This window comes from Phoenix dactylifera, chromosome 2 (assembly GCF_051530095.1).
Source record: "Phoenix dactylifera cultivar Ajwa chromosome 2, Ajwa_hap1_PhDact_Kaust_v1.1, whole genome shotgun sequence".
Lineage (NCBI taxonomy): Eukaryota > Viridiplantae > Streptophyta > Magnoliopsida > Arecales > Arecaceae > Phoenix > Phoenix dactylifera.
Window position 1 is genome coordinate 2,706,257 of NC_143191.1, and position 11,557 is coordinate 2,717,813.

At 40.3% G+C, this 11,557-nt stretch overlaps 2 protein-coding genes across 2 annotated transcripts; one reads left to right on the forward strand and one right to left on the reverse strand.

Moving 5' to 3' along the window:
• The first annotated feature begins 1,451 nt into the window (after positions 1-1,451).
• On the forward strand, positions 1,452-2,254 carry LOC120110170 (uncharacterized). The gene is made up of 2 exons (XM_039124348.3): positions 1,452-1,635; positions 1,742-2,254. Exons 1-2 carry the CDS (start codon positions 1,597-1,599, stop codon positions 2,102-2,104), a joined length of 402 nt encoding a protein of 133 aa, XP_038980276.2. The 5' UTR covers positions 1,452-1,596; the 3' UTR covers positions 2,105-2,254.
• Positions 2,255-6,483: 4,229 nt separating this feature from the next.
• Positions 6,484-11,075, reverse strand: LOC103716614 (amino acid permease 6-like). Its single transcript, XM_008804680.6, has 6 exons — positions 10,888-11,075; positions 8,810-9,043; positions 8,627-8,720; positions 8,191-8,539; positions 7,349-7,576; positions 6,484-7,223 (listed from the first exon to the last, which is right to left on the reverse strand). Exons 1-6 carry the CDS (start codon positions 10,940-10,942, stop codon positions 6,792-6,794), a joined length of 1,392 nt encoding a protein of 463 aa, XP_008802902.3. The 5' UTR covers positions 10,943-11,075; the 3' UTR covers positions 6,484-6,791.
• Positions 11,076-11,557: the final 482 nt, after the last annotated feature.

The following is an 11,557-nucleotide window of genomic DNA, read 5'->3' on the forward strand; positions in this document are numbered from 1 at the left end:
GTCGCCGCCCTCCCTCGCTGAGAGCCGCTGCCGCTCTCCCTCGCTGAGAGCCGCCGCCGCACCCCCCCTCCCTCGCTGAGAGCCGCCGCTGCCTTCCCTCCCTCGCTGAGAGCCGCCGCTGCCTTCCCTCCCTCGCTGAGAGCCGCCGCCGCCGGCCCCCCTCCCTCGCTGAGAGCCGCCGCCGCCGCCGCCCCCGCCCCCCCTTTTCCCTCGCTGAGAGCCTGATAGCCGCCTCCTCTCGGTGTCGTCGCCTCTTCAACGACCGGCCGGCGGCTCTTCGCGTCCTTCTCCCCCGGACGGCAACCTCCGCGGCTTCGGTCACCGACTCACAATCACCGGTAAGAGTTTTCTCCTCCTCCTCCTCCTCTTCAAGCTCGATCCCGGTAGATTTTGCCCAAGCCCGGAGAGAGAAAGAGAGAGAGAGAGAGAGGTGGTGGGGCAGCGAGAGAGCTCGGAACAGTGGGAGAGTGGGGAGTGGGGACAGTGGTTTTGTTTTGGGTGGAGACAGGAGACAGAGAAAGAGAGGAGGGATTTTTTTTTTTTTTTGCTAAAATAGACGAAAGAAACTTTGATATATCTGAGTAGCTGCTTTTATTATGATACTTGGACACATCACTTGGTTGGGTAAATCATGATACCGGCACTGTGTCGAATTTACTGTTGCTAAAATAGACAAAAATAATGTTGTACTTGAGGAGCTCCTTAATATTATGCATTTTTATTCTGACACATTTGTTAGTCCTACCAATGGTTTGCATATATTTAGACTGCTTCACTGATTATTGTTTTGCTATGATCTATTAAAAGTTGAAACTGCCACTTGGATGGATTTTTACAGCTTTTGAACTCTTATTTTGATGATTTATACTAGTCCTTTTACCAGCCTTTCATCGGTGGTCCTAAAAATTTGGTTCAATAGTCATTTTTGCAGCTCATGTATAGTAGCAGTTACCAGAAAGCCACCACCACCAGCCTCAAAAGACTTTTAAATATATTTGGATGAGTGCAGTCTGCAACTATAACGTTCTGACTAGATGTTGTAATTTTGCAATTTTATTCACTGATTTCCTTAGCGCACTTTCTGCAATAATGATACCACTGCCATTTGTATGTTGATTAAACATATGTTTCCCGAGAGGAGGGATTTTTCATCCCTTCTCTTTTTTGGTTTTGGTATGTATATATGTAGGTGTTCTTCTGGTTAGTAAATGCATCTATTTGTTACTCTGCTGATAGAATTAGAATTTTCAAAATTTTAATTGCTACTTTGATTTATGTTCTCCTTGTTGTCCATTTGCAGTCCAACTTGCTTGAGTGGAGAGACTTGTCTAAAATAAGCTCTGTTTAAAAAAATCTTAAATCCATTTTCTATAAACTGTGGAGGATCAATCACATTTGTCAATCATGACGAACGATTAGTACATATCTTTATTCAATTAGATTTCTATAATAATTTTTATATTATTGTTCAATCATCTTAAATTAGCCCATTATATGTTAATGAATTTTTTCTTTTCTCTTTTGTAGAAATTAAAGTTAGGTAGGGAGCCAACAATAGTTGAATCTTTTAATCGGACGCATAAGACAAAGCAAGGCATGGGAAGATATGTAGATAAGAGAAGTGAAGTTGTCATGGTAAGTATAATTTTTTTATGATTCATAAATATTATTGAGCTTGCTCATGTTTATCTCTTGTTTGATCCACCATAATGTTTTTCTCTTCTTTTAAATCAACTTGCAGGCAAAGTATTCAGCTGAATACTCCAAAAAATATGGTGATGCCTCCACCTCAGATGCTCCTCCACGTGATTATGACTTGTGGTTTGAGGCAACTGGTGTCCCAACTCATGGCCATGTCTATGGCTTTAGTCCCCTAGAGGATCTCACTAGAATTATTGGGCAATCATCATCTGCTTCCACCTCTACAGGTCAAGCTCCAGAGCTGTACACTCATGAAGACCTTCTACGTATTCTTGAGCAGGAAAAGAAAAAATGGCAAGAGGAGGTTCTTCAAAAGATGAGAGAAGAGATTGGCTTTGGACCAAGGCATGCAGATCGGGGGAGTAATGGTGATTCTGGTTCTGCTGATCATGCTTCATTATAATTGTTTTTGCCTTAGATGATAGGTCTTTGCATTCCTAGGAGGAATGAAATCTCTGTTGATCTTTATGACATATTTTTAGACTTTGATTTTGATGGATTCAGGACATGTTGATGCCAATTTTGAATGACATTTAAAATGACTTTTGCGTAATGTTGAATGCCTTTGCTATTAATGATATTACTATTATTATTATTATGTGCCAATCAATGTACCAAATGTACCAGGTTATTAGATTGTGATCGGTGACCAAATTTTGGTTACTAAATTGTTTACCAAGTATTGTGACGAGCAGTCATAAACTTAGTGACAGGATTTTGGTCAATAAAAATTGATTTTGCTCAGCGCGTTTGTAACCAATTAGTGACCGTAAACTTATCACTAGGTCAGTGACGGGATTAATGACAAATGTAGTGACAAAATGTGTGACCATGTCTGTGACGACTAAATCTGTCACTAAAGGTCGTGACAGATTAGTGACCAAACTTGTGACCGCATTCTGTGACAAAATCAGTGACCAAGTTACCTTCGTCACTAACTCCGCAACTGGATAGTGACGGAAAATACATAATTTCTTAAATATTTAATTCTTGAATTTGTAACGGCTTAGTAACGGCGGTTCTGTCACGGAGGTTAGTGACGGGAATCGCCGCCGTCACTGAGAATTTAGTGACGCGTGTTTTTGTAACCAAGTCAGTGACGGGAGCTCCGGTCACAAATTCCATATTAGTAACCGGAAACACGGTATAGTGACGGGAATCTCCGTCACTATACGCGTGTTTTCTGGTAGTGAATATTCCATAACAAGTAGTGTATAGGGAATTCCTGTTAATATATGGTTTGGTTTTGCTTGCTGCATATAGCTTCATTTATACCTTGTTATTTTGATGCAGGTGGAGGGATGAAGACCTTCCCCAAGATTTTCTGAGAGACAGCAAAAAATATCAGGTTACAAGAGAGGTAAAGACAATGCATGGAGGATGATGTAGAAGACATAGTTAATCTCAATGATTGAGTATAGTGTCAATCTTCCTCTCTAAGATTAGATATCCTATTTTTCTCTTCTCGCAATAGAGATTAGATGATAATTGGAAAGTATAGAGTGCGTCGGGGATTTCTTTCTCGAGAATATATATCCTACAATTTCTTTCCAACCAAATCTGTCAACAAAATGTAAGTGCCACTTGATCCCATGCTCTTAGTTGCATCATTTCTTTTTTAGTTCACGAGAAAAGGAGCATTTTCCTATGGTATATAGTTTTATTTGTCCTATATATGCAGCTTTCTTTTACATCTCTTAATGTTGTGGCTAGCTTGTGTTAGGTCTTATTTGTTTCCCTTTCTGTTCTGGTGGTATAATTTACTATGAAGTGGATGATGTCAGATTTCTAGACTTATTGATTCTAGTCCTCAAGGAAATTTGGTTTTTTTACCTAAAATTTTGGTTTCATGCAATAATCTGGCTTATGATTTTGGACTCCTTAGTAGAGCAGTTATGTGTTATGCCTTTATGACTTCTTGTGATTGATTGGAGGACCATCCTATGTGTTTACTCCTCTCCTATCATATGAACATCAAACATAACCATTGCCCACTATAGGGTAGCATCATCGAAACAAATTTAGTTAGGAGTATGGTCCACTAAGTAGGCTTATGTTGAACTCAAGACTTAACAAATATGCGCTGGGTTCGAAAGGAAAGTAGGTTTAGAAAGACTATGCAACTGGATTAGATCCAATACAATGTTAGTTAATAGAGTTGGTTGTGCCTCAATAGTCTTGCATAACCATTTCTTAGTGGGAAATATGAAGCTTGCATGTTAAATGCATTTGAAAATGATACTAGAAGCGAAAAGTAAAACACAAGAAAAATTGGCAGATGTTTATCAAATACTTATAAAATTTAGAACCACATGCATATGCATGCATGCATCTGTCTACATGGGACATGCGTGCATATATAAGAACATATATATTAACGTACATCATATCAATAAAAGAAGCACTAGTATTCATGCATAGGAATAAGGTCTTTCGCGCAAAAGAAGGATTCACCTTCCCTTCGTATGAATCCACTAATAAATCATCAGCTGATCACTTTGAGATCCATATTGACGGATGAATGATAGAGTTTGGAATGCTTTGAGATCTATGCAATGAACAACCCAACGGTGGCTTTATGTGATTGTGCGAAAGATACAACCCGGTTCTAGGTGACTAAAAGGGTGCCACCCAACTCCAATCTTGTTTTTTTCCTCTCATGAAAGTTTTATAATTGCATTTCTCTTGAACGAAAAAAAAAAGAAGAATTACTGTGTTAATCATGCACATCACATCCCAACCTTCTACTTTCATAGGTCGGATAATGACACATCTAGCTGAGCTGTGCGATTCATTAACAATTTTAGTGAGAGTCCAGGATGTTCTGGTATGGGAAATGTGAACTTGGGAGTCTACCAAAAATAAAAGGGAACCTGGGAATATTAAACATAGAACTGTCACAACTTGGCCGGCAAATTCTCCATTTTGCTCCCTAGTCCCTACTTTATTCCGGAGCAGCGAAGTCATGCCCAAGGTTTGAACGCAGGGAATAAGATGGAGAGCTGTGCCAAAAAGTTGTGACCAAGGCAAAGGAGAATTTATGGCGTGACACTCCTCTTCCTCCTCCTCCATAATATATAGGTGGCCAAAAACTCATGCAAAAGCTTACGTGGGCACGAAATATGGGACAAGAAGAATACCATATTCTCAGCTTTTAGAGATAAGTACAACTGAATGATATAATACTGACATGAGACTGGGTTTATATGTGGTTATATGATTGTTTCCTCATGTCAGCTATATATTCAAAGATAGTCAGTCCACTGGAGAGGGGCAGAGAGCGGGTCATCAGATCCTTCCTCCATTGAAGTGCAAATTTCGTGTGACAAAATAATTTCAAAATTACAATTTTAATTTCGAGTAGAAGTTGGCATGTGGAACCCACACGTATTGAATTAAAAATATTATTTGATAGATGATTGTAATGTGTGGTGCATCTGACTGATGTCATGTTCCAAATCTATCATCTAAGTTGATACATGACATGGCTGCATATTGCACAGTCGAAAAACCATGTCTCGTGTCAACCCTGGTGATGAGTTTGGGGTGTGACAACTAGCTCATCCCCACTTCTTATTTTAGCTCTAGTAATTTGTTGGACTTGAGGAGATTTACATTATGCAACTATGGCAAAAAAATTGATGAAATTATAGTCCTATAGATATTATAGGCAATGGTAGGTAGCTCAGTTAACTGCCCCCCCAATTTTTTCTTTCTTCTAAATAAAAAAAAGGGGCTGTTAGAGGTTGTCAACGAGCAGGTTTTGGTTGGGGTTGTGTCCACTTATATCCAAAATCAAATAATATGCATAAAGCATAGAGATAAAATATAAACATAGTTAATGAGTTACATCCATACCCAATAATTGTTCCAAAATTAATTGGATATTTTTGTGCTGCTAGCAGGTATTTGTTGGACCAATTTGAGCTCTATCTTGGTTGTGAGATAGATGTGCAAGGATAAGACTAATGGTAGGCCCCGGACTTGGATCCAATGTTTGGCACCCCTTTGTTGTTCTTAGGGGTGGTCCATCGTTCGGTCCCTTCTAGTGGCGCATTACCATGATATTGGTCAAAAAATAACATTAATGATGGATTGATCAAATGATAAAATGGAAAAAAAGAAGAAGGAGAGTCATCTTTGATTACTGCCTTCATTATTATCCACGTCGGCAATTCAAGAATATTAGGCTTTGGAGAATATTAGACTAGCTAATCCAAATACCCCTTTCTTGTTCTTAGGAGTTGTCCATAGATCAGTCCCTTTCGGTGGCACATTACCATCATATTGTCAAAAAATTAACATTAACAATAGACTGAATAGGGCAATAATTAAAAAGAGAGTCACCGTTGATTATTGCCTTCATTAGTGTCCATGTCGGCAATTTAAGAATATTAGACTTTGGGAATTAGCAACTAGCTAATCCAAATGCTCCATTTTTGTTCTTAGGAGTTGTCCATGGATCAGTCCCTTTTGGTGGCACATTACCATCAAATTGGTCAAAAAATTAATATTAATAATTGACTGATAAAATATTGCAATAGGGCGATAAAAAGAGAGTCGCCGTTGATTATTATCTTCGTTATTGTCCATATCAATCGGCAATTTAGTAACTTTAGACTTTGGGCATTAGCAACTAACTAATCCAGACATCGACAACCTAAGCCTAGCCCTGACGCAATTGTGTCCCAGAGAATATAAGAATAATGTTGTCTCAAACTTCCTACATGCACAAAAAGTCTGATAGAGGGAATGCCAATTTGATAGGTCAATGAAAGCATGTTTTAGGCAGCTTTCCAAGTGCTAGCATCAAACAAATTTCAGTAAGCCTAGCAAATGTTCCAACTTGATTAGTTTAGATATGTGAGCCCACGACAAGTCTTTCTTTGGATTTCCATATGCCATGACAGAGTCCAAAATTGACCCAAGACACAGGCAAAATCTTCTCGTTTAGGACTGTCTGCACATAGAACTGTCATCTTGGTTTCTACCAGGATCACAATGTAAATTATTTCAGCATGCATCAGACTCCTAACTCTGATTTAGTTGTGCACAAACTTCAGCAGTTCGGAGCTATATGAACACCACCTTCAGCTCACAATTTTGAAAGGGGTGGCGAGCTTTAAGCTATCCACAATGTCAGCCACAGAACCAATGCTGGCTGCAACTGAAATCAGAAGACACAGCATGCTCAAACTCTGCAGCAACACCCACTTAGGAGCTCCCCACCCAATCCCCCTCTGAGCTATGTGCATGCTCACTGGAAAGAAGACGGTCAGCGGCCAAAAGCTCAATGCACCAAGAAGGCCCAAGACAGCATTGAAGAATGGCACCAGCATTGCCACCAATGTCGTGAGGAGGACGAAGACCGATCGGAGGAGAAGCTTCGAAAGCGTGAAGCTTAAGGGGCCGCCCTCCATGAGGGGCACTCTTACAGTGTAGGTCCTGTGGATGAACTTGGCTTCTGGCCACTGTGAGGCGATCCGTCTCTCTATAGTGGCAAAGACTGGTTGTGCATAGACCTGAAAGTATAAAGTACGTGGAAGCTAGTCAGTGGTTTTGTTCATGATACTGGCCTTCAGCAGTAATGTAGCTTAGATGCTAGTCATTGCTTGATGAATGTATATGTATATATAGAGAGAGAGACCTGGTATGCTCCCACTAGATGAAGGATGAGGCATATATTTCCAACGTCGATGAGCCAAAAGGGCTCGTAGATTCCGAAACCAGCGAGAATGTTTCCAGGAGCATCATCCCCGAAAGCTGCGTATCCGATGCAGCCAAGAGAAAGGTAGAAGATTGTGGTGACCCCTATTCCATACATGGCTGCCTTCTTCATTGTTTTGTTTTCTGGTGGAGGGGACTTCAATGTATCCTGCATGTTGAGAATAGAAGAATGAGAGAAAAGAATTGTATGTTGAGAATAGAAGAATGAGATAAGAGAATTGTATGTTGAGAATAGAAGAATGAGATAAGAATTGTATTTCTGTCTGTGTCTAATATAATGTACAAGAGCAGCCTTTATATAGTACTGAGATTGACTAAGTTTGGTAATATAATCAATCACAAATCAATTAAAGTCCTAATCAAAGATGTACAAGATCACCAGAATCATCAAGGTCAACTAGAATATATATGGAATCAGTCTAGAGTAGTCTAGAATGATTCTATGGAACCTCACAATTCTTAGACGCAAACTCACAAGCTTTCCCCTACTAATAAGGCCAACAAGCCTTGTCCAACATGTTGGTTAGTTCTATGGAATCTTTTTTCATTCAATCCTTGTAAGATTTTTTAAAATTCTTTCCAACCATCTTGCATTCATTCAAAGATGCATCTACACATAAATTAATGAGCCACCAAGGAAGGGCTAGACTATATGTTTTATCATAACGATGCAATAATGGATGTAATCATATTCTGATGGTGTAAAAAAAAACAGAAAAAAGGGTTGTTGAAGAACTAGAAAATGACCAAGAAAATTAGTACCTGGATTTCAATCAGGACCTCAGCAAAAGTGTAAGCAAAAGCTATGTTCCCCAATGCTAGTAGTGAATTCCATGCCCTCTTGCTCGATGACACCGCACTGGAACTGGCCAGCCCCCCTCTGATTCCACCATTAGAAGCCCATTGTGCTATGCACAGACCAAGCCCTATGAAGGAGTAAGCAAATGACATCACAGCTGCCACCACTGACAGCCATGTTATGTTCTCCAAGCTTGGAAATTGAGAGAGCACAACTTGAATTACCCCAAACACTACCATGAGCACAGTCCCGGAGGCCTCACACCTTGCGCCGTGCCCGTTTCGATGAAAGCAGTCCGATCGCCTTATCGCGCTTAGGGTGCCACACAAGAGGAACAAAGAAATCTCATTTAGCTAGCAAAAATCTTTCATGCTGATCTATTAGATAGAGATTACTCACATCATGCTGGTTGTAGCTGTTATAGTGTAGCCCACCATAGTCCCCCATAAATTCACATACTGAGCAACTCCACACATGAATACTTCCTTAGGGCCTTGAGGAGAAGCAATGCAATTTTGTTAATGAGCAGAAGTTGGAAGATGGCACACATGTAAAATTCAGACCAAGGAGCAGTTAGGTCACCTAAGTATGATCTGACTGCTTCCATATATGTTCGATTTCTTTCTCCGGTGATTGGATCGGGTGATCGATAGGAATTGGCTAAGAGGGTGGAAGTATAATAGGTTACGCCGGAGAAGCCGAAGAGAGCGAGCGGTCCTGCAATCCAGCCTAATTGTGCAACACTCCATGCCAGGGCTAGCACCCCCGAGCCGATGACCGCGGTAACAATATGCGCTGTAGCAGACCATAAGGTTCCTGCATACGTTGGTCGAGTCCAATTCAATACAGGGTTCCATGAAAGGGTTCGAAAATGCCAGCCATTAGGAGCAAGGCATTGACCTCAAACAGATTGTGCATGTGCTAACACTTAAAGAAGCAACTTGCTACTCTCATTCTTAACCTTTGAAGCAAATTAACAACTCCTCTTAGTTTTCACCTGATGCCTCTAGCCCATACCAGACGGTTCATTTATCACTTTACTCTGCCTTTAAGCATAACTTTCCTGCCTCTTAATGACACCATCCAACTACTCAACATACAACAAGTATTCATTTAAAAGCAAAATACCCTAATTAAAACTGATTTCCCATAAACTCAACTCATCTGAACTCAGCTAAGGCACCCTAATTCCAAATTAGTTGGAGTCGGCTAGCTGTATGAATCCTTTTTCTCCATTCAACTCGGTTTAGGAAAAATTAATTTTACATATAACAAGCAAAAGCGAAGATAAGTGAAACATGGCTTGTTGTTGGTTGACCATATCTATTTTGAGCATCCATGATCCAGACAGCTTATATGCCCCACCCAATTAATTTAGTTGGTTGTGGCTGACGCGGGTGTGAGCACGGAGAACCAGAATTTTCTTCCGTGCACGATTTGCACTGCAGAATACTGTAGGGTCGACATCTACCATCAGGAGATAGACGGCTATCAACAGCAATATACCGCATATAGTATGTCACGCCATTTTATTTGATAGCTATCCATCTTCTGATAGCGACGACCATCAGATACTTCACGGCACTAATAAGGTGTAAACTGCAAAGGAGCCGTGCTGGAGAATTAATGTTTGGGACCTGATGGGGGTAGAAAGAGAGGAAGAAGGAAAGCATTGACGTCACGCAAGTGGCAGATTAAAGCAAGATCATTAATGTTGACTCTGATGAGAATAAGGAAATGGAACCTTAACTAATACCACCATTAGACTGGTTGTGATGACGACCGGGAAAAGCTAGTTAGACTCGGAAGTTCGAAGCCACATCCTCTTTATGGCATGCTGTTGTTTAAGAGGCCCAACAAGTGCCTGTTAAACATAGGCCAGTAGAATAAGTACAGGCTCAGGCCCAGTATCTCTGCTCATGTGGGCTGTCCTTGGACAACTCTATTGCAACGCATTCAGAAGAGCCACAACAAGTTACAGAGGATATAACTTCAAAGAGAAACTAACATTACTCGCAGAGTTCTCTATCTTCAAAATATATATTCTCCATGTAGATTTCTTTGGAGTTGCATCCACATCTAATATATATTCTCCATGGTAATTTATTCCATCCCATCGGATACCTGATTCGACCCGATCTTAATGTAGCTGGTTTTACCCGACTTGTAGCAGATAGAGGAAAGAAAAAAACCCACCCCAAACCACCTATATAACTCTTCACAAATTTTCTTTAAGATATTAAAAAAAAAATTATTTGTATGCAAATAAAATTGATTTTTATAGATTTATCCGGCCCAATCCATGCCGCCCATCCCAGCTAACTCTCTATCCGGCTCCTCTATCACTGTCTCGCATGTGAACCGTGGAGGCCGTCAGGATTAAGGACAGTGCGAGGAGAGAATTATATATGGATCAGAAAAGAACCATAGAAGACATTGAGGGGGGTGATCATACGAGACAAGGTAAGTGCCCATAATACAAGTAGAAAAGAAAAGATAATCTGTCTCGAGTAACATAATACAAGTAGAAAAGAAAAGCCATGACCATGCTCATCACCTTTAGCATAAAAAATTAACAAGTTACATCATGTTTCTGAAGTGAACTCAGCAGATCAAACATAGGTGGATGAGTTAATAAAAGTAGTATTATGGGCACTTACCTTGTCTTGCGTGATCACCCCCGTCAATGTCTTCTATGGTTCTTTTCTGATCCATATATAATTCTCTCCTCGCACTGTCCTTAATCCTGACGGCCTCCACGGTTCACATGTGAGACAGTGATAGAGGAGCTGCAATAGAGGAATGGTCTTAGGATGTTTATATATAGTGTGCCATTGATTTCTCTCACAGGATTGGATATAAGTGCTCATCCTTGTCATAAACAATGAGAAGAAAAAAATCAAATGAAAAGAAAAGAAAGAGGGTGGTTGTGCATTAATTTCCGTTCGTATGCTGAACTCCTCTCACTTTACTTGCTTTTGTGGCAATGACGTACACTCAAAAGAAATTTAAAATAAAAGCTATGAGAACCTAAACCTGTTATTAATATGAGAACTGAAAAAATAAAACAAAGCTCAATTCAATGCCCTGCCAAATTTGGGACCTGATCTCCAGTCCCTTAAGGAGCTAGGCACCCACTACTAGGATAGCAATTTGAAGTAAATACTGTTGTGTTTGCGTGCAACGCATGCACAAAGTTGTCTCGGAGACAAAGAAACTTGTGCACAGACTGATCTATGACTCCCACCTTTTGCTAGTGGACCCTTTATCAAAGGGAACTTAATGCGCATCCTGATCATGCTCAAATCCCACATCCTACCTAAAGTGGCA

Bases quoted from the DNA above. Each gene is read 5' to 3' on its own strand.
- LOC120110170 (XM_039124348.3), top strand. From the start codon at position 1,597: ATGGGAAGATATGTAGATAAGAGAAGTGAAGTTGTCATG. The intron at 1,636-1,741 runs GTAAGTATAATT...ATCAACTTGCAG, and splicing joins AGAGAAGTGAAGTTGTCATG to GCAAAGTATTCAGCTGAATA.
- LOC103716614 (XM_008804680.6), bottom strand. From the start codon at position 10,942: ATGGATCAGAAAAGAACCATAGAAGACATTGACGGGGGTGATCACGCA. The intron at 8,721-8,809 runs GTGACCTAACTG...CTTCTCCTCAAG, and splicing joins AGCAGTCAGATCATACTTAG to GCCCTAAGGAAGTATTCATG. The intron at 7,577-8,190 runs GTACTAATTTTC...CTCAACATGCAG, and splicing joins AGGTCCTGATTGAAATCCAG to GATACATTGAAGTCCCCTCC.